Here is a 20660-nt window from a genome sequence, read left to right as displayed (position 1 = left end):
TACTTTAAGTTAAATATGGAGTGATACCTTAAGTATTTAATTTAACCTGTGCAGTATATCGTGTGGGTTAGTTGGGTATATAAATTTTAGAATGTTAAACAAATGGAAGAACGACGGACTGTCTAATAGCATTTATTGATAAATGAATACCATTTATTGATAAATTGATTCTCAAAACGGTACAGATCTTCAAAACGGTGTTTACTTAAAACACTCAATACTCATTTGATATTCAGGATATGTTTTGATATTTTCAAAAAAAGTTTACCTGTCAATACAGGTTGCTGTTCTGGCTTTCACAATGTACATATACACAGTCATTGTCTTCCTGTTAAGGCCATTCCGACCATATGTCTTAGTTGTTTTACCCTGCGCTAAGACCTTACAAGCCAAATAATGGATTGAACTACCAGGTTATGTGTGTATGTGTTTTGTTGCTTCAACGTTAAAAGGATACGAAACAAGAAACAAGACTGAGAGATGCTTTATTTAACTATACTACTGAATACAATCTACATACATTAATAATTGTATAATTACAGTTCTTCCATTATTGACCAATTAACTTTAAATTGTAAACATAAGTATAATATACACAAAACATACTATCGTAATGAAAAAAAACACATATTCGTAATAAATCAGGAACTAAATACATGTAATATACAAAACAAAATAGAAGATACCGTAAACAAATCAATACTCATTAAAACAAATTAAACAGCAAGATTAAGTAACTTAGGCAATTTATTTATCATTGTCGTTTTGCAGACTTGATAGAATATGTTGCGTTCATGGAATGCCGTCCTGTTGATCTTTATTCTAAAATACACGTACAACATTGGTCCTTGAATGCGTAGCATTCAAACATATTGATCAAAGTTATTGACTTATAAAAATAACTAATGTTTAGCAGTCCGTTCATGCAGACTTGATTACTGAATATGTTTATTTGACTGTTGTTAGACCAACTATTTTGTCACATTTCAGTTGACGATAAACTTTACTTTTACTCCTTTATCTAAACGCTAGTACAGACCGAAATAAGTATTAAATGTCCAAGGCTAGTACAGATAGAAATAACTATTAAATGTCAAAGGCTATTACAGTCCGAAATAACTATTAACTGTCCATGGCTAGTACAGACCGAAATAATGGCTCTCCTTGCTTCAAGCCCATGTAACTATCAAAAGAGGCAGCAAGTGAGCCATTATTACGTACACATATTGTCACACCCTCATACATGCTTCTTAGAATTTTAAACATTTTACCTGAGACAACAGTGTCAATTAATGTGAACCAAATACCATTTTTTATGTTAAATCAAATGCCTTGCGGAAATCTACAAATGCAGTATACAATTTCTTTTAATCACGTTTAACAATCTTATTAATAATAGAATTTAGTACAAACATGCAGTCAATAGTACTTCTACTATTCCTAAATCCATACTGATTATCTGTTAAGAAATAATTGACCTCTGACCATTTTCGAAGTCTATTATGTAGGATTACTGAGAATATTTTTGAAAAAATACTTGTAAGCGCAATACCCCTATAATTATTTACCTCACTGGGATCCCTTTTTTTTCATGACAGGTACAATAGTTGCTTTATTCCATGAGGTTGGATAAGATCCACTTGTGAAAATATGATTAAAAATTTTACTTAAAATTGGAGATAATAAATCATTACATTCAATAAATATTTTTCTGGTGAAAGTAAGTCATAACCACAACTTTTATTCCTATTTAGAGAAGAAATAGCCTTAGATACCTCCTCTATTGTAATGTCTTTATCTAACATATCAACTTGTTGTAATATAACATCATCACTATTAATACACTGTTCAACATCATCATTTGAAAATATATTTTGGCTATTAAATAAATTCTTAAAATGGTTAAAATTGTTCATTCGACACTTTACGATCGGCACTTTTCTTTCTAAACTGTTTTATTTCCTTCCAAAACAATGTCGGAGAGGTTTTTGATAAATTATGCATTTTATTCTTTTGAGCTAAGTGATATTTTGTCTTTGCTCTCCCCTAAGCTAATTTATACAATCGTCTATAAATAATCAGATTTTATTTATTAAGTGCAGATCTACAATTTAAGTACAATCTATTTGCATGAACAAAATTCTTTCTTTCACGCTCACAATTTTGGTCCAACCATTGACTTTTAAATTTCCGTCTGTACTTAAACGTTTTAACGACTTTCGTAACTCCGAAAATATCATATGTATTTTTGTATAAAATAGCAGATATAGAGTCATTACCGCTATCTAAGCTTAAATTATTATCAATTACATCGTTAACAATAGTTTCAATGCTTGATAAATCAGAAGAGATACATTCTCTAAATATGTCGTTTCGGTCATTTTCCCATTTTATCTTCTTGACAATGAGGTTCATTGATATTTTCATTTTCCAAACAAAAACATTTTAAATCAATATGAATCTGAGCATGTGCCGAAAATGAAAACATGTCGTGAACGACAAAATTACTTATAATGGGGAATAACCGATATGACATTATTGCATAATCAATAACATTATTACCGGTACTTGACATATAAGTAAAATGACAGTCACTGTACATGAAATTTGAGCGGGGTGTGGTCCATTACACATCCTTTTGTTCCCGGATATCAATTCAGTTTTATTACCATTCATGATGGGACTTTTTCATAACAGCATACATGTAATTATATAACACACACACACAAAATAATAAAAAAATAAACACGGTTAGATTGATAAAAAATAAAGAAAGAAGAAAATGATGATGTTGATCATTTGAAAGTGAATAGTTCATAATATAATTAAACAAATTTTATATACATGTAGGCCGTAACTTGCGTAGTTTGTAACAGAAATTATAGCGTTTAGGATGTTTTGTCTGTTTTATTTCTCTCTTTCTTTGTTTGTTTACAATCAAGTTGAATAATTGAATGGCTATTTGTGTTACTTACATAAAATATAACTTGTACAATACGCCAAATGAAACAATGATGTATTAGCGAGGAAAAAGATACACGTAAGTATAACTGACATGAAGGTTAACAAAATTAGGTAGGGATATTCCTACGTCATCAATTAAAAATGGCCACAGAAACTACTTTCCGAAAAGTCCATAACAGTCAAAACAACTAAATTTGTATGTACTCTTTCGTCACAGCATACAAACTTATTTGTCTATTTATATTACGCTTTGTTGAGCCGAACGAATTATAATTTCACCGTTGATGTCACGTTAAAAAGTAGAATAAAGTTTAGTTCATAAATGTCCTACAAACGTTTCCTTTTCTATTCGCCGTTAAGTCAAATTTCTGAGGTGGCAAATTCTTGTATGCGCAATGCAGCTTTTTTGTCGAAACCAACAATGTTAAGAATGAAAGGATTGCGCTCGTCTGCGATAATGCTGTCAGTGGCTAACATCGCAACTACGATCAATTTTGCATTAGGCGTTTTCATTTCTTTTTGATATTCCGTAAGAGCCTCAATCGCTTGATTCCCCTCTGTTTTTATGTTGTCTGAATATATTATAAAAACATCAAATGTCTTTTTCTTCTCCAGAGCCCAGCGAACTGGATTAGATACATCAGTTTCAGTTCCCTTTATTTCACTTATTTTCTGAGTGACGTCCTCGAGTGAGTCGTTCTTATTAAGGATTATTTTTTTCAGACCATCGGAGAATCCAACAACTTTGCAGTTTTTTTCAGTGCGAATAGTCAGCATCGTCATCGCCGCTGCGGCCTGTTTACAGTTAATGGCAGGACAACCATTGCATGGTTTATCCATATCTTCGCTACAGGAAATCGCTATCAAGAACCGTTTTTCACTTGACTGAACGGTAATGAATGATTGATAAAAGGCTGCATTGAGCGCCTGGCAGATGTTTTGGTTCACATTCCATTTAAGAGTATTTACCATACCGTTCTTACTTTCAGTTTTCTTAAAATGTTCGCCGTTTTTGTACGACAACAAAGCAATAAGAATTCTGATTGGATGAACTCTTTCATCGTGTAAAGCTTTCTCGTTACTAAGTACCGCTATTATTTCTTTTTCACATTCCGACCCCTCGTTACAAAGACCTCTAGAAGACATCAAACAGATATTGCGTACCTTCGCTCCCGCTTTCATGTTTGTCATTATCGCTTTACAAACCATGGGACACTTCACCATTTGTGTTGGAATATGCTCTCGTTCAAGATTATATTCCTTTATAAGTGCCGCGAGCGTATCCTCATCAGTGCATCTTTTGGCTTTCTCTGTACCATCTATGTAAGTCAGGAATTTTGAAATACTTTCACTATTCATTTCTTTATTTGATGCAAAGCTTTGTGCCCCTTTAAAGCCATTAAAAATGTATTGTTTAACTACTTTCATGAAATCATCTTCGAATTTTGGATGTGCTTTCTTCAATATTTTAGAATGCGACCAGGTCTCTCCTTTCTTATCAGTTGTGTGCATTCGACGGGACTTGTATTTTGTCAAAAGTCGAGCTAAACAGACCGGATGTTTTGCTTTTTCTTCGTACCACTTGATCATAGCTCTACGATGTGCTCTTCCCCAGCCGCAGCCTTTTGATCCTGACTGCAGACTTTCCTGTTTGCAATAATTAACAAACAAAAAGAAATGTGTTGGGATACGACATATCGCGTTTAATGCTTTATATGCTTCTTTCTTTGTTTCTTCATCGTTGGATCTTGCACATATTGCAAGTGCAAATATTAAATAATTTTGTCGCAATGTTCTGCCACATAGACTTATATCAGATAAATTGTGCACCACTTCTACCCCTTTTCCAGCACCAATAAGTCTGAAATTATAAGCGTATTAATTACAAGTAAGCGCATTTTATATCCCTTACAATTCAAATGAACAAAATGATTTGAATCATTAATTTGTAATTTTGTAAACAACTAATGCTGGCAAGGGAACATTATCTGAACCTTTTTTTTTTGCCGTTTAATGTACATTCCTTATTTTAAAGAAATACAATGATGAAAGTCTTAGTTTGCATATAAAATAATCGGAACTGTTATAATGAATTTAGTATATCAATATCCGCGTATTTGACAACATTATTTATATGATATACTTTGTATGAGGGCTACAAATGTTCACATAGATTTTGTGTTTTTATTTTACATTTGAATTTTAGAAATCACAAATATTATAGTATAATATACTAGCTAGCTATAAAACGGTATTGTTCATCATGTGTATGCTGACTGCATTAGAGCAATGAATGGTTAAGCAAAGGCAGACGGAAAAACAGTGTACACGATACAGATATACTGCAGGACGACCGATAGGAGAAATACAGCACATGATGGTGGCTCAAGATTCTAACAGATAATAAAAGGTCACAACGTTTTGTGCTTTTAAAGAGTTTCGTTAGTGGCATTGAGTACAAGTGGATAGATAAATCGAGTACTTCAAACTTATGAAATATAGCTCAAATTACCCTTGGAGTTGTACTATCAGTACTTAAAATGAACATACCAAAGGAAACTTTTATTTGTGGAATTATATAGAAGAAAAGAGGCATTTCAAATATAATTTTTTATTGCTTTACAACGGGATAAACAAACTTGAGAACGCACACATTAAACACATTGGTGCTTCATTTATTTTTCGCTTTTCGGTGCTATCATTATGCAAATCAAGAAAGGTGGTATTATTATTGTGATTTATTTATTTTGTGATTTCTATGATTTTTGTTAATTATTTTCAAAATTAAAACCTTTGTTTGAATTACTTTTGTTATAGTTAGTGTACCTTTTTCCTGACCTCACACGAATATAATATACTCGATAGAGCAATGCGCAAAAGTCTTGGTAAATGTGGTACAGCTTGATGCAAATGTTAACCTGTCATATTTGGCAAATGTTATTACGTTACGATTACCAACTGCTTCTGGTATAGTAACAGGTTTAAAGAGTTAACACTCCAACAAATATAGCTTATTTTTGTCTAGTGCTGCAGGTGAGTACATGGTGCCTTAGGAGTGTGCGCCATATCAATTCTATGTAAGTAAGAATGCTGCAAGTAGTTCAAACGTAGTTAACTTGGGAATAACTGTACCTTATTATGGTATGTGCATATGGTATTTTGTTCCAGGAACCACTGACTTTGGGGGGTATTTCCATGATTGATTTCGCTAAAATATGCTAAATGTATCTATTTTCTCTTTGGTAATGGCACTTTAATAGAAACAGTCGGTAGCCAAGTACACTTTGATCAACTTTATGAGGTATAATGACTATGATAAAACAAAAGGTACATTTTTATCAATGCACACTGCTTTCAGCGAAAACGGCTTATAGAATTTTGCTTTTTACTCTCTTAAATACTCAAATATATTGTATTACTTTAGAAAATAAATAAACATGATATAATTATAACAAGGTCGAACTACCATTTTCATTTTTTATAAACCAGACATTCGCGATGTTTTAATAGCAATTTATCGCCCGCCTGTCCGTACGGACTCAAGTGACATTATTTGATTTGGTGGGGAAACAATTTATTGGGTTTCAGAGATCAAAGAAGATCATAGGTAAAACATCAAGTCATGAAGAACGTCCGTTTGTCCGTCAATAAAAGTATATTATATACAAACTCGGGTAACGTTCGATGTTGGCTTCAACCAACACAATATTTAATAGAGTTGTGCCAACTTATTAGCAATTTGTTAGTTATTGGTTTTAGTAGAATATCTTTAGAAGGATTCAGTGATTGTGTTTATATTTGGCATTTAAGCTCGTTATATCAAATTAAAGATTATGTTCACTGCAATAAGCGTAATCATAAATGTAATTCCCTTTTAAAACATTTTTGGTGAAACTATTGGATTCAGCAGAATCACTTTTGTAGTTTGTCAATGATTTTTTTATATTGTGCATGCAAGTTTGTTATTATCATAAGAAAAGTTATATTAGATTTTTATTCAATTAACTCATTATTTGAAAAGTTATAGTCCATTTTCAGTATATTATCTGTGAAATAATTATTTTCCAAAGAAAAAAAACTTAAAAAGGATTTCACTGTATGTGTTCATGTTTGGCATACAAGTGCATAGATCAAGTTTGATTTTCTATGCAATCAGCTAACTTCAACTTCATTTACTTGATTTTGTCTATAATAATAATCAAAATGAAATTAATATAAAATAAATGTTATTTCTATTACTAGTATGTTCATGTCTTCCTGTAAAAAAATAGAGTATGTGTTTTATACCTTATATTACCTCGCATCTGCGGAGCTCTTTGTGAAAATATTTGATAAAAACAACATAAATCAGAAAGATTTAGCGCATAACAGAAGCACCTGAACTCGATTTGAAACAAAGCCTCGATAGTGCAAAAGGTGTGCGTTGCGTAGGCTAAATAAAGCATAGGTCAATCGGACAAGTTCTTCTTTACCCGTGCCAGATCTTTTAAAATTTGAAAACATTGCCAATTCGCTGTATTCACCCGTTCTCGACTAATTGAAAATAAGATCTTTTTCAGAAAGGTTGTTTTGTTATATTCACGATCAGTTTTTCCCAGATTTTGCCAGTATGCACTTTTTTCGAATCGTGCTTCTGCTACTTGGTCTATCTATGTTCAATACGAATTTTTGTTTATACTCATAATTCCTGTTGCATGTATTAATATTCTAATGTATTTCATTTGAAAAGAAAACAAGATATTTTAAGTTTAAGTATTTTGTCATTTGCCTCTATATTACAATATAAACCATACCTATCCAGTCCAACAAAGTCGGTGTCATACTGAAGACATGTTTTTCATTCCAAATGTGATTAAAAGCTTCTTTACACATAACAAATCTTACTTTAGAAATCTTAATACTAACCTGTCTATACACTCAGCATTCTTACGATTTGGATCTTTGTCATTCGCATTGTATGACGATTCAGACCCTAGATATATAAACCGCTCTAAACAGCCCCAGTCGTTCAACTTGTACGTACTTTCGTCGTATATTTTTCTCATCTGAAATAAAGGAAAAAATGTATTATCCATGTTGATGTAGAGTCAATGCGTGGCAAAGATATGCTATTAAAGAATAATCAGAATGGTCGGAAGTACAAAACCAACCTGTTATCTGAATTTATGAGTTTTGTGTATGATCTGCATACATTAATATCTGAACTGAGACAACGTACTGTAAAATACATGTATATAACTGGTCAGATGGACTAAATGATTTCGAATACTCTGATAACTGAGCTAGAGGGGTGAGTCATGATTAAGATACTGTTTGTATTGTCTCATAATAATAGTTTAAATCAAACTGACTTCATGGCTTTCATTGTTTATTTGATGTTTAACTCTTTAAATATCCTTAACACTTTGAGAATACTTTAATTACAAGCGTTTAGTATGAAACATGCCATTTTGTCATTCATTTCCTCAGTATTATGATGTCTTGATGCGTCAAAATAGGGCAACTATCGGAGAAAATGTATTACAATAACTGGCAAGCCTTAGAAAGTTAATAAGCTGATTAATCTATGCAAATGTCATAATACATTCTAAACCAAAACAAATAGTATTGCCTATTGTCTCTTGAAATTTAATTACATTGACACATGATGTTATACGACCTTTGTTTGCATATAATTGCATAATTGCATTTAACAAAATTGGATCACACTTTGAAACATAAAAAAGAAAATGAATTTTAGCTTTTACAATGCAAAGTCTGAAAATACAGGTAAGACAATTATTTTATTTGTAAGGCATAAACAGGCCAAATCAAACCGAGCCTGCAACATTTTCAATTTTGCCGTGTTGGGCTTTCTTAAGGGATTCTGTTTTTCTCTATTCAATTGCATGTAAGCACGTTATGCTGTATAATTACGAAAATCAAACACTCGCCAAATAAGCAGCACTTGAATTTAGTGATGCGTCATTTTATTCAAAAATACATAACGCTTTGTAAGCAATGAACGACAAAGAAAATGAATTCAAAGGTAAGAGAACGCCAAAAACGGTAAAATTAAATATGGTCTAGACTAGGTCTTATTGTGCCTGTTTATGGAGGTAATGATAAGTAAAAGCTACCGACCACGCTACCAAGCACCGGCGAATCAAGAAAGCAACATTTAATATTCAAACAGGCAGATGTGTTCATACAGCAGTTTTCATGGGACATTCAGTGTGACACGTTTGTGCCATTCTAAGCGGGGCAGGGTACCGAACTAAAAAAAACCTGTACAAACAAATTTGTGATCAACTATCACTTCACATTTATTTTATCATAATTCAGAAGGGGGAACTTGGCAAACTATCAGCTTATATGATATAAACCTGCATAAATTCTATAGTGTTTAGTTTTGAGAAAATTGATTATTGCACTCGTCTGTACACTTCATACATCTCCGATGGAGTTAACAAATCTCCTTTGACAGTCATGTTCAGGTAAATCGTTTAACAAATCTAAGAAGCATGGTAAATGCGTTCATTAGATTCATAAGCAAAAGTTGTTTTTTTAAATGTTATAAAATGGTAAATTACTGTAATATGTAATATGTATTTAGATAACGTATGATGTTTCACACCCTAGCATATTTAACGCATTTAAATATAAATCATTATTTAAAGCTTTTTGGTAAAATGTAGTAAAATATAAATTGTCTACGTCTTACTTGTATAACTACTCCGCTCGTCTGTAATATATTGTTAACGTGCGAAACCTGATATTCTTTATTGTTGCAATGTAAAAATGAAAAAAAAGTTTAAAATGAGCTAGTCAACAGGATAGCATTTTCTTAAACTAGGCGCAGTTATATATATAGCGCATTTCATTGTGGTCAACGCTAAAGGAACGGTTTATAACATTTTCGTACTAGTACAGTTTATGGTCATCATTCTACTTATAGGTATAGCCATACATAATAACCCACGTGTACTAATAAAAAAAACAGAAGAGCGCGATTAATTGACGGATAAGATAATTCCATTTGAATATGTTTGCATTGCTAAATTCTCCAGTTCGCTATTCATTGTACATATCGCGACATTTCATTTTTGATAATCAAACACTCTCATACCAATCGGAATTATCGGCTATTATGACCGAAGAAAAAGCCCAAGAAGTTGCAATTGCCCTTTCACAAAATCTGATTACATTCCATAAGGGGCGTCGCGCTTCGGCGCGGACGCCAACAATGAATTGTGTGTAAGCATTTTTAACAGAGGATGTACAAGTTCTCACGTTCGTTTCAAACACACATAAAGTCTATCAGTTACACTGCACAATGGCTGTCTTAGATAAAAAGGTCATGTGTAGACTTGCGCCAGTCTTATAAAATGAATCGACAAGCCAGTCTCGTGAATTTAGTGGGGCCGCTGTTGCAAATTTTATAATTCAATTAAGAGGATCAGATACTTATATAACAGACAAATAAGAAGTTCTAAAAATAACAAAGCTTTCCAATCCTGACCCAAAAGCCCATACGCGAGATTCACTGGCTCTTGAGATTGATATATTACCGCAATTTATTTTACGTAACCAAATGTGTTTAAACTTGTATCCTTTACTGAGAACACTTTATAATTTCCCTTTGATCTGTATTGCCTTTTTACATCAACAACTTCGCAGTTAAGAGTGTTTACCTACTTGGAAATCACGTGACTTCCTTGTCAAACCGAGCCTGTAACATTTTCAATTTTGCAGTGTGGCTTTTTTTAGGGATTTTTTTTTCTCTATTACACCATATATATTGAATTGATAAATTTGAACTAACATAATTACACAAATTTATTTATTTATTTATTCAAAGGCTCTTTATGATAGTGGACAATCAGTACTGTAAGCTATTAATGAAAAGCAGATACAGTATTATCTTAAACTGATATCGTAACGTACATATCAGCACCCCCCAAAAAAGTGTAAATATTGTCAAGTTTTTCCAAATGTGGGCTGTGTAACCTAGTTTCTGACCCAAAATGACCCATATTTGAACATGAAATGAACATAAAAACAATCTTGCTCACAAATTTAAAGGATATTTGGGCTCAAAGTACTATATTTATAGTGTTAACAAGGTTGTCCTTCTTCCAAATGTTGGCATTATAGCCTAGATTTGACCCTGACGATCTATTTTAAATTTGAGCTAAAAATTAATATTACTACCTTTCCGACCAATTTGATAATATTTGGGCCGGAAATATTGTATCTAGAGTGTTATCTTATTTTTTGCCATGATTAGGGCGGTGTTGTTTAGTTCCTGACCCCAGATGACCAATATTCGATCTAGACCTCTAAAATATAGAAGCTTCCTTTACGATCGTTATTTTAATACTTTTTGGAATGAAATTATTACCTCAAGATTGTTAACAATGATTAACCAAATTTTGACTGTGACCTACCTTTTGACCCCAGACTAAACATACTCTATCTTGCTTAACAACCTTTCTGACAAATTTCAAGTATGTAACTTGTAGAGTATAAACATTTTTTTAATTAGTTTTGGGCTGTCCGCCCTAGGTTTTGACAGCAGATTACCATTATTTAGACTTGAGCTGAAATTCATGTAAATAACCAATTTCAAGTATATCTAGACTGCAACTGTAACCTCTAAAGTGTTAACAAGGTTTTTCCATAATTGGGTTTATCCTAACAACCTTCAATAGTAACTTGTAGAGTATAAACATTTTTTTAAATTAGTTTTGGGCTGTCCGCCCTAGGTTTTGACAGCAGATTACCATTATTTAGACTTGAGCCCAGGTAACCCGTATTCAAACTTGAGCTAGAAATCATCAAAACAATTTTGTTGACCAATTTCCATCCAGGGTATTTGGACAAAACCGATAGAAATAGTATCCTGCAGTGTTAACAAGATTTTTCTATTTTTAACTCATGTGACCTAGATCTATCGTACATTCTAGATGACGATTGCTCTAACACATCAAAGCAATAACTTGGCCAGACATCTAAGTTTGGTGAGGACTGAGGCAAAAATATGACAACTAAAGTTTGTTTGTTTGTTTCATTTTACGCTTTTTCCCAGCAGTATTTCAGTCATATAGGCGGATAGACAACTTCAAGAGTTAACGAACTAAATGTCGATGATGGATGTTTGTTTTGGGTATGAACGCAAACTTTATTTAATATTGTTAAAGAGAGATAATTAACTCGGAATTGAATGCTCTGCAATGCATATAATTGTAAGTCTATGTAAGTGACCTTTGCGTATCATTGTCTAAGTAATTCACGACAGGACAGGGTCACTCAAAGGGTCATTTATATAACTTCGCAATTCTGTATGCCAAATATATAAGCTTTTGGTTATTGTAGTTTTACAAACAAGACTTAAATATTTTCCTATAAATCTACATTACCATTTTACTGCAACAAATAAGACATCTGTCTATTATATTAACGGGATAATTATTTTTTTAAACTCAACCGTTTATTTGTTCGTATGTGTGTTTGTTTGTTGTTTTTATATATATTTAGTTTTCATGTTTAAACTGTCGGGATCACGCGTTTTATCATGGAAACGTTATATTGATACCTTTATATAAGGTGGCGAAGTGATATTTTATGGACATCAAAATTGACTTACCATATACCAGTTTGAACGCTACTATCTTGCCAGGAAGGGATTTTCAGCAACGGATTATACTGCTAGATTTTCTCACTGCATGCCCAAAAGTATTTTAGTTATAAAGCGTTATACCTATACCTATACATTTATCATTTTCAAGGTCGTCAAGTTTGCTGCTTAATCATGATCCAGGTTGAGGTCAGTATCAGACGGAACGCACCGTGTTTAAAATAGCACCGAGAAGAAAGGGCGTTTACAGTTTTTTTACTTTAATGATTCTATATTTATTCAGCAAACCTGTATTTGACCAATACCTTCACTAATAAAAATCTTTCAGTGGATATATGTATATAAATCTTACCGGTTTCTTCTTTGATGCAGTAGGACGCCATTCCGGTTTGGATTCATGATTGCCCATGTCGGAGTACCTCCTTGGTTTAATGTCCAAATAACGTATCTGTTCGAATCATAATCTAATTAAATAATCGCTGAAACTTCTTAATAATGGGTATCTAATTAGTGTGACAAAAATATTTTTCCTTGTATTCTATCTGGTATTTTGTTATGCTTTTCACTTTTTTATTTTTCATGTTCAATAAATTATTTTTGTGCGTTTCGTTTATCGTGTCACATGAACAATACTTTGAAATAAATACAGTACTTCAAGGCTTGTCATACCGGGTATTCTTTTTTTACTTTTTTTTCAACGAATGCATTACGTGTTTTTCACAGTCGAAACTATTATTAAACAAAGACATAATCATTTGTTTTTGTCATAAACCAGTCAAGGATTGAATTGAATAACTTACACTTATATTTCATATATTCACAACATATTTTTTTCTACTTCATTAGGACGGTGAGCTTTGTATTGTTTTGGACTTCAGGTAAAAACATATTTAGGAATGAATAAGATAATACTAAAACATCAAAATTAGAAATAAAATCTCAACTGACCTTTGTGTCAATCCAGCGATGGTTTCATCAAACACAAATTGCTGTATTTCAAAACAATAAAATAAAAATATAACTATTAGCTTATGGTATATAATCTGGTAAACTGTCTTTTAAATTTTATTAAGATTATTTATATAAAATAACCAACTTCTTATAACCTTAAGACCGTGAAAATATTTAACGTTTACCACATTTTAAAGTAATCGAATACGGTAAAGATTTTAAGATCTTTGAGGTTACAACACATTATACAAAGTACCGTCCTCTTGTAAAAAGACATCTTTTACGTTTAAGAACTATTTCCTTGTATCATACAAAAAGGCGGAAGTAATGAGGTGCATGAAACATAAGGTTTTAGCACTCGGAACATCTCAGCTATTTTTCTTAGAAAATAACCTCAGACGTAATACGGATTGTAAGAGGTTCTACCACGTAGTTTTAGATGTAAATATAAACAGAGGGTGTCGTCTTTGATAATGTGTAACAAATGTAAATATTTGACACCCAAAGGAAGACAATGTCCATTTCGTTAATTAATGACTGAAAATATGTATATTTTCAATTTAAAAATGCCCGGTAATGTACATTTGTAAACAAATCCGAATTATTGTCAACTGATGAACATTATAAACTCTCGGTTCATACAACCATAATGATAAGTAATGTACTGTTTTCTTTTATATCTATAAATTTATTTAGATTTATCTGAATATACTTAGTCAACAACTCCCAGCAATCAATTAATATTTGTTTACATGTTTAGTTTCTTAATATCATTAAAATCAACTTACATTTGAAGCTATCCTGCGATGGTTTCCTTGAACTCCAAGATCTGTAATTCAAAACCCAAGTGTATTGCATGAAGTGTATAATTAACGTGCAAAGAATATATAGAGCATAAGATTGATAAGTAATAGAAAGAGCACCGAAACACGAGGCTATCTGATTTGTACGAGGGGGCGTAGCCCCCGAGTATTAATCAGATTGCCGAGTGTTTTGGTGTTCTTTCTCTTTTGTATCATAGTCAAACATAAAATCATGTTCCCTGTTGTCACAATATGAAACCCCGGCAAAAATGAACCGATGAACGAACATCTGAATATGACATTTCTGTCGCTTTCCCTTTCTCTGCCGTCACAATATGTAAACCCCAGCAATCAATGGGCATGCTCTGGAGTGCGGGTTACTAATACCCGCACTCCAGTTAACGCACTGTGCATGTATATGTATACGATTTAACCCTGACACATTTTCAACAGAAAGGTCTCTAAACTATGATACAATAGCTAATACATGCTAGTTCATATCTTCGTGTGGATGTTTATTCGATGTGAATTATTCAGTCCCTGGCTTTTCATATAAATCTATATTTCATATAGAAAATAAAATATAGAGGGCCTTTTAGCCCTGTACATGGCCATTATTATTGCAAAAGCGTTTGGTTTGTTGTATCCTGTTAAAGTTTTCAAAAAGTTCTTCATTTGCCATATAGTGGACCCATCTTTTCATTGTTCATTAGGATATGTATATATTTTTATTGCATTGTTGTATAATAATGCTTGTTTCCAATGCACAGTAATAACATCACGTAACCAATAGGCCTGAGTGATTAATTAAAAAGCATTTGAACGATAAACTGTGCATTACTATAACATAATACTAATGATAATACTAATATAATAAGAAAAAAGTTATATCTATTTCTATTGTAACATTCTTATAAAAAAGAGAATTGAAAGAAATATATTTAACCACATTAAGAGATGGGTTACTTTTGTACACAGTTTGATATGCACCATGATAAGACACTAGTTATTAATGTTAAACAGTGTCCTTGATATGATTCTACTACAAAATTAATTTGAATATCCATGTAAAACAATTTCATTCTTCATAAAACTCTACTGTAAACAGTTTCTGTAAAATTATAACTGTGTCCAAAGGACACGGATGCCCCCACTGACAACATATATATGGTATATAGTGAAAAAATCAACAAAGGGCCATAATTCTGTTAAATTTGGTCGCAGCAAAATATCCTCCCTTTACTACTATCTACACATTAAGGTTGTTCATCCCTGGAAGTTTAAGCAAAATCTGCCATCCGGTTTAAGAAGAGTTGCGTTCACAAGATTTCGGGACGTACGGACGGACAAAAGTGCGGACGGCCAAGTGCAACGCTATATGCTCCCCACTTTGTGGGGGCATTATTAGCAATCGACGTTACAGGAATATAAATATTGAAAAACAGAATCCCTAAAGAAAGCCCAAACCCGGCAAAATTGTAAATGTTGCAGGCTCGGTTTGATTGAACCTGTTAATGGACGGAAAAGGAAAGTGCAAGTGACCGTCCACGCACCATAGCACCGGCTAGCTATAAAGACTACATGCGGTTATATATTGGCCAATAATAATAATTCGTACAAGGATAAAGTAAGACAAAAAGAGTTTGTTAATTAAATTGCACTTCTCTATTTTAAGTGTATTGTTTCCTGCTTAGATGGTATTACTTCCGTTTATATATGCGTTAACAAAAAACAGCGTTGGTTACTTCTTATTTGGATTTTCTTACCTTTATTATAAATGTTTAAGCAAAAATTGTATATCCAACAAATAAAGATAACATTTTCCCATAATTGTATTTCAGTTTATATCTAATAATTCAAAATATTTATAATCCACTTGATATTAAGAACGAAATAATTCAAAAATGTTCAATTTTTAAAAAGACCGGCACAGTATTTTACATATTTGTAATTGTTTAATTAAAAGTACGCATTGTTCAGTATGAGTAAATTGTCTAATACTATATAATAGAAATTATTATATACTTATCAATGAAATATTGAGAAATGTTGATGAAATAATTTTATATCTTACTGATTTTATACAAATTGACAGCAAAAAATAAACATAATACAACTTTGTTTGTTGTGACATTAATTTTATCTCTACATTGTGCATGCGACTGTGTACGAATCCAATTATATTTTAATCCAAATTTTGATAAGGGATTGCAAATACGCCCTAAAATTGCATTCTTATAATTTTCCGCTTACCTTTAATGATTAAATTGTAATTTTCGCTAAAACATATCTTCGTTAACTATCCTTAGCGGCGCACGTAGAGAAAAAAAGAAAATGTTGAATTGTGCAGTTTCAGATACAGAAAATATATCGGACGATCACGTGATAAAAATAAAAACAACGATTATATGTTAACAAACTATGACGAAAAAATACTAACCGTTTCTAACTATGACATCCGAACTATCAGTGATATAAAATGCAATGCAACACGCCACATAGTTTATCGCATGAATGCTATGAAGTAAGAATCTTGTATAAAACGCATTTAGAAGGAAGTACGGTATACCCTTTTGAATAAATTCAAGATGCTATTGTGAGATAACACCACTCCACGTTTACAAGGAGTGTTATCATGCAGTCATTTAGATCATCAGCGATTAAAAGGAAACTTGTATCTAAAACAATTGAATCACAATTGCTTCCGTGAATTGTAATAATTGCACGTCTACTTCTTATAATTTCCGCTGATGAGTGAATATAACAATATAAAAAGGGATTTTCCAAAGTAGACTACAAGTGGAATGATTGTTTAGACACAACAATGTCAAACACTTAAAGTAGCAAACTAATGCACCAGTATATGGGTCAATCTGAAGCATAAAGATGTACACGTGCTAGCCAATTGCCCGTTCAACTGTTAAAAATTAATACGCTGTTTTTAACGCGTGCGGACATATCAGCTGTTATGTGCGCACTTAAATTTAAAGATTAATTAGGGAGCTGGTAATTACGGAAGAGCAATAGTGCCAAGTGTGTGTTTTTAATTAACTCGAAATTTCGAGTTAGTAAGTCGAAATGTCGAGTTTCTAACTCAAAATTTCGACTAACTAACTCGAAATTTCGAGTTACTTACTCGCAATTTCGAGTTGCTCAGTCGAAATTTCGAGTAAGTAACTCGAAATTTTGACTTACTAACTCGAAATTTCGACTTACTTACTCGAAATGTCGAGTTAAATATCTCGAAATTTCGACTTACTATATCGAAATTTCGACGTACTTACTCGAAATTTCGACATGCTATCTCGAAATGTCGAGTTACTTATTTCGAAATTTGACTTAGTAACTCGAAATTTCGACTTATTTACTCGAAATTTCGACTTATAAACTCGAAATTTCAACTTAGTTACATAACTAGAATGGCCAACGTTATGAGTTACCAAGAGTTTAGATAAAAATAAGATATAGTAGGAAGTGTAGTTGAACGACGGAGATGGAGAAACGGGTGCCTGGACAAACTATTAAAGTGAAAGTTAAACTTATTTTATGATTTTCGTTGGATTACTGATTTATCCGTGAAAATTATATTTGATAATTTCACAGCGAAAATTATCAAAATATAATTTCACACTTTTCAATGACGAAACTACTTTTTTAAGATTTTCCCCATGTGATACCTCAATTTTATTTTTGCTGAAAATTCTGACAATATCTGGCTGTTTAAAGAAAAAGCAAAGCTGAAATTGATAAATAACTTAAATGTCAAAAGTAATAAAAAGAAGAAAACTTACTTCTATTCATTCAAATTCCAATCACCAAATTGCGTCTCTAAATTTTTTTGTTTCATTTTTACAGTCTGAAAAATACATTCCTTCCCCATGCAAAACTGCTCTTGATGACATTTGGTCATATTAAAGTATCCTACGAGCAATAACTGCCGTATGCTTTATGAAAAATTGAAAAGCAATGACAGCCATCACTCGAAGAATAAGTAAAACAACCCAGCGTTCCTGAGCAAGCTTCCAAGTTTTCCATTTTCCTAGCTCCTTTTCTGAATGTTTTCACATCTGTCAACACTTATTTTTTGTCTGTTACAATCCTCAAATAAGTTTTCTTTCTTTTAAAAAGGTGTATGGCTAACAAATCCAAATTATATCCCTCTGAATCTTACACAATTATTTTCCTCCCATGAAATACACAACTTTAAAAAATGGCTGCCGCTTATATTTTACAAAGCCAGGTCTAATATAAATTCGCAGTAAGTAACAGAAATATGGATGGATGGTTGGACTTTTTCTCCTACAAGAATTGTTTGTTTTTATTATTAAAACAAGCGATCATTCATATCTTTTTAATAAAATGAATAAATATCACCGTCATTTAACGTTGATTGGCGGACTTATTTTTCAGCTCAAGACTTCTTGTTTTTAATGAGAAATTTCGACTAAATGGGGCTCTCAATGGGGGAAACAGATTTTAATATTAACGTTAAAATTATAGAAATTTCATTCTAACTTGTTTTTAAGCATAAAATAAAAAGAAAATTTGTTTGTTTGTTGTGTAAGATGTAATTTTACACACAAACAAACAAATATCCTCTAGTTATTAGTGTGGTCACTTTTGACAATGGCATGTACACGCCCGACCTAAAAAAATCCAAGGTTTCCTTTAATGTGTACGTTCGGGCGTTCTTCAGACGTTGTATTGTACCCCACCTGTTCGAACATATCTTTTCACTATTCATATTCTTCTCATCCCTGTGAATAAAACAATCCTATATTTCACTTGCAGGACATCTGAGGAAAATGCCGCGGAGTGGCCAAAATAGGGCGTGCTGAGGCCTTTGTCAAATTTGTTAGACTGACTATATTTCTTGTAAAATCGGATTTTTAATATTATTCCCAAAATGTATATAACAACAAGTTCCACTTTTATCAACTTTTATCAACACAACATGATGAAACAAAGTCTCAGTAAAAAGATGAATATAGAGTATTGACAAACATCTTTTAAAAAATGTTACAAAAATATTATTAGTATAAAGAAACGTGACAGACTAACTAGCGTATACACGCCACTTAAAACTTAGTTAACACATGACTAACTAGCGTATACACGCCACTTAAAACTTAGTTAACACATCCATATTGCACAGTTTACAATAGGGTGGGTTTTGGACTTGCTGTATCTTAACATGATGGTTGTATGTGTGCTTTAAACACAAGAAACATCCGGTTAACACGGAAATGTGGTAAGTGTGATTTAACACCCCACCGCCAAAAAAAAGCAATCAAGAAAATAGAAATGATATGTTTTGTATGTGTGGACAATTTGGCCATATTAAATTGTTCTGTTAAATGTGCAATAGTTACACATGAAAGAAAGTATCTTGAATTCAATCCTTGAATCCGGCAACCAATGTAAGTCGTGCAATGTAAGTATCTCGAGTTAATAAGTCGAAATTTCGAGTTACGTTATTCGAAATTTCGAGTCAGCAAGTCGAAATTTCGAGTAATCAATTCGAAATTTTGAGTTGGTAAGTCGAAATTTCGAGTAAGTAAGTCAAAATTTCTAGTAAGTAACTCGTAATTTCGAGATAAGTTACTCGAATTTTCGAGTTAGTAAGAAACAAACACCTGGCATTTATGCTCTTCCGTAGGTAATAGTATAGACCCTAATAGATAAAATGAAATCAAATGTTCACTATATGCAACGGTTGAGTTCGATAATGAGACTCAAAATTATATAAAATTGTAATTTAAGATTTAGGAAAATACAAATGATATTATATACGATTATATTAAAATATTCACACTATTACAATAGCAGTACCAAATAGAAGGCTGACATACTTGTGTCAGGGTAGTTGGTTTTGAAGAATAAGTTGTAATCAATAAATCTGTACATCTTATGTTATGTTGAAAAGAAATGAACTGCTACAAGCGTTATTTATATAAATAGAGAATTATGTCAGCTGGCTTTTGAAATAATGCATAGGAAGCTGAATGTAGCTAGTCAGACTCTAATTGTTTCATTACAGTTTTAAAAATCATAAACATCCGTCGTCAAAGGTAATATTTTACCCAGACTGTTATCAAGGCCAATGACAAACAAGAGCTATGCTTTAGACAGCGCGCTCGACTATTGTGAAACCATGTCTGCAAGTGGGGATGATGGTCATTAACAAGTATTAAGTGATTCAAAAATCAGCTCAAAAGAGATGAAAAATAATCGCTGTCGTTCGAAAAAAAACAATAGTGAGTAGGATAGTTCTTTAAATAAAAGACTTAACCGCCGTATGAACTCATCTGCGGATGTTTCTA

General features: G+C 32.3%; 1 protein-coding gene across 2 annotated transcripts; it reads right to left on the bottom strand.

Moving 5' to 3' along the window:
* Nucleotides 1-469: 469 nt before the first annotated feature.
* Nucleotides 470-16944, bottom strand: LOC132721251 (RNA-binding protein RO60-like). 2 transcript variants are annotated; one of them, XM_060705533.1, is made up of 6 exons: nt 16778-16943; nt 14323-14363; nt 13532-13572; nt 12936-13031; nt 7870-8009; nt 470-4825 (listed from the first exon to the last, which is right to left on the bottom strand). In XM_060705533.1, exons 4-6 carry the CDS (start codon nt 12990-12992, stop codon nt 3325-3327), a joined length of 1698 nt encoding a protein of 565 aa, XP_060561516.1. In that variant the 5' UTR covers nt 12993-13031; nt 13532-13572; nt 14323-14363; nt 16778-16943; the 3' UTR covers nt 470-3324. The 2 variants fall into 2 exon arrangements, with proteins under 2 accessions (XP_060561516.1, XP_060561517.1); XM_060705534.1 differs by lacking the exon at nt 14323-14363 and having other exon boundaries at nt 16778-16944.
* Between the last annotated feature and the right edge of the window lie 3716 nt (nt 16945-20660).

This window comes from Ruditapes philippinarum, unplaced genomic scaffold, assembly GCF_026571515.1.
Source record: "Ruditapes philippinarum isolate M1 unplaced genomic scaffold, ASM2657151v2 ctg1054_1_1_1_1, whole genome shotgun sequence".
In the NCBI taxonomy this organism is placed as follows: Eukaryota; Metazoa; Mollusca; class Bivalvia; order Venerida; family Veneridae; genus Ruditapes; species Ruditapes philippinarum.
Note: the sequence above shows the minus strand (reverse complement) of the source record. Positions and strands in the feature narration are given on the sequence as shown.

What these genes read in the sequence shown, in the direction of transcription:
- LOC132721251 (XM_060705534.1), bottom strand. Translation starts at nt 12,992, where the DNA reads ATGGGCAATCATGAATCCAAACCGGAATGGCGTCCTACTGCATCAAAG. An exon ending in CTGCATCAAAGAAGAAACCG is followed by an intron (nt 8,010 to 12,935) that starts GTAAGATTTATA and finishes CCTTTATTTCAG; the next exon opens with ATGAGAAAAATATACGACGA. An exon ending in AATGCTGAGTGTATAGACAG is followed by an intron (nt 4,826 to 7,869) that starts GTTAGTATTAAG and finishes TTATAATTTCAG; the next exon opens with ACTTATTGGTGCTGGAAAAG.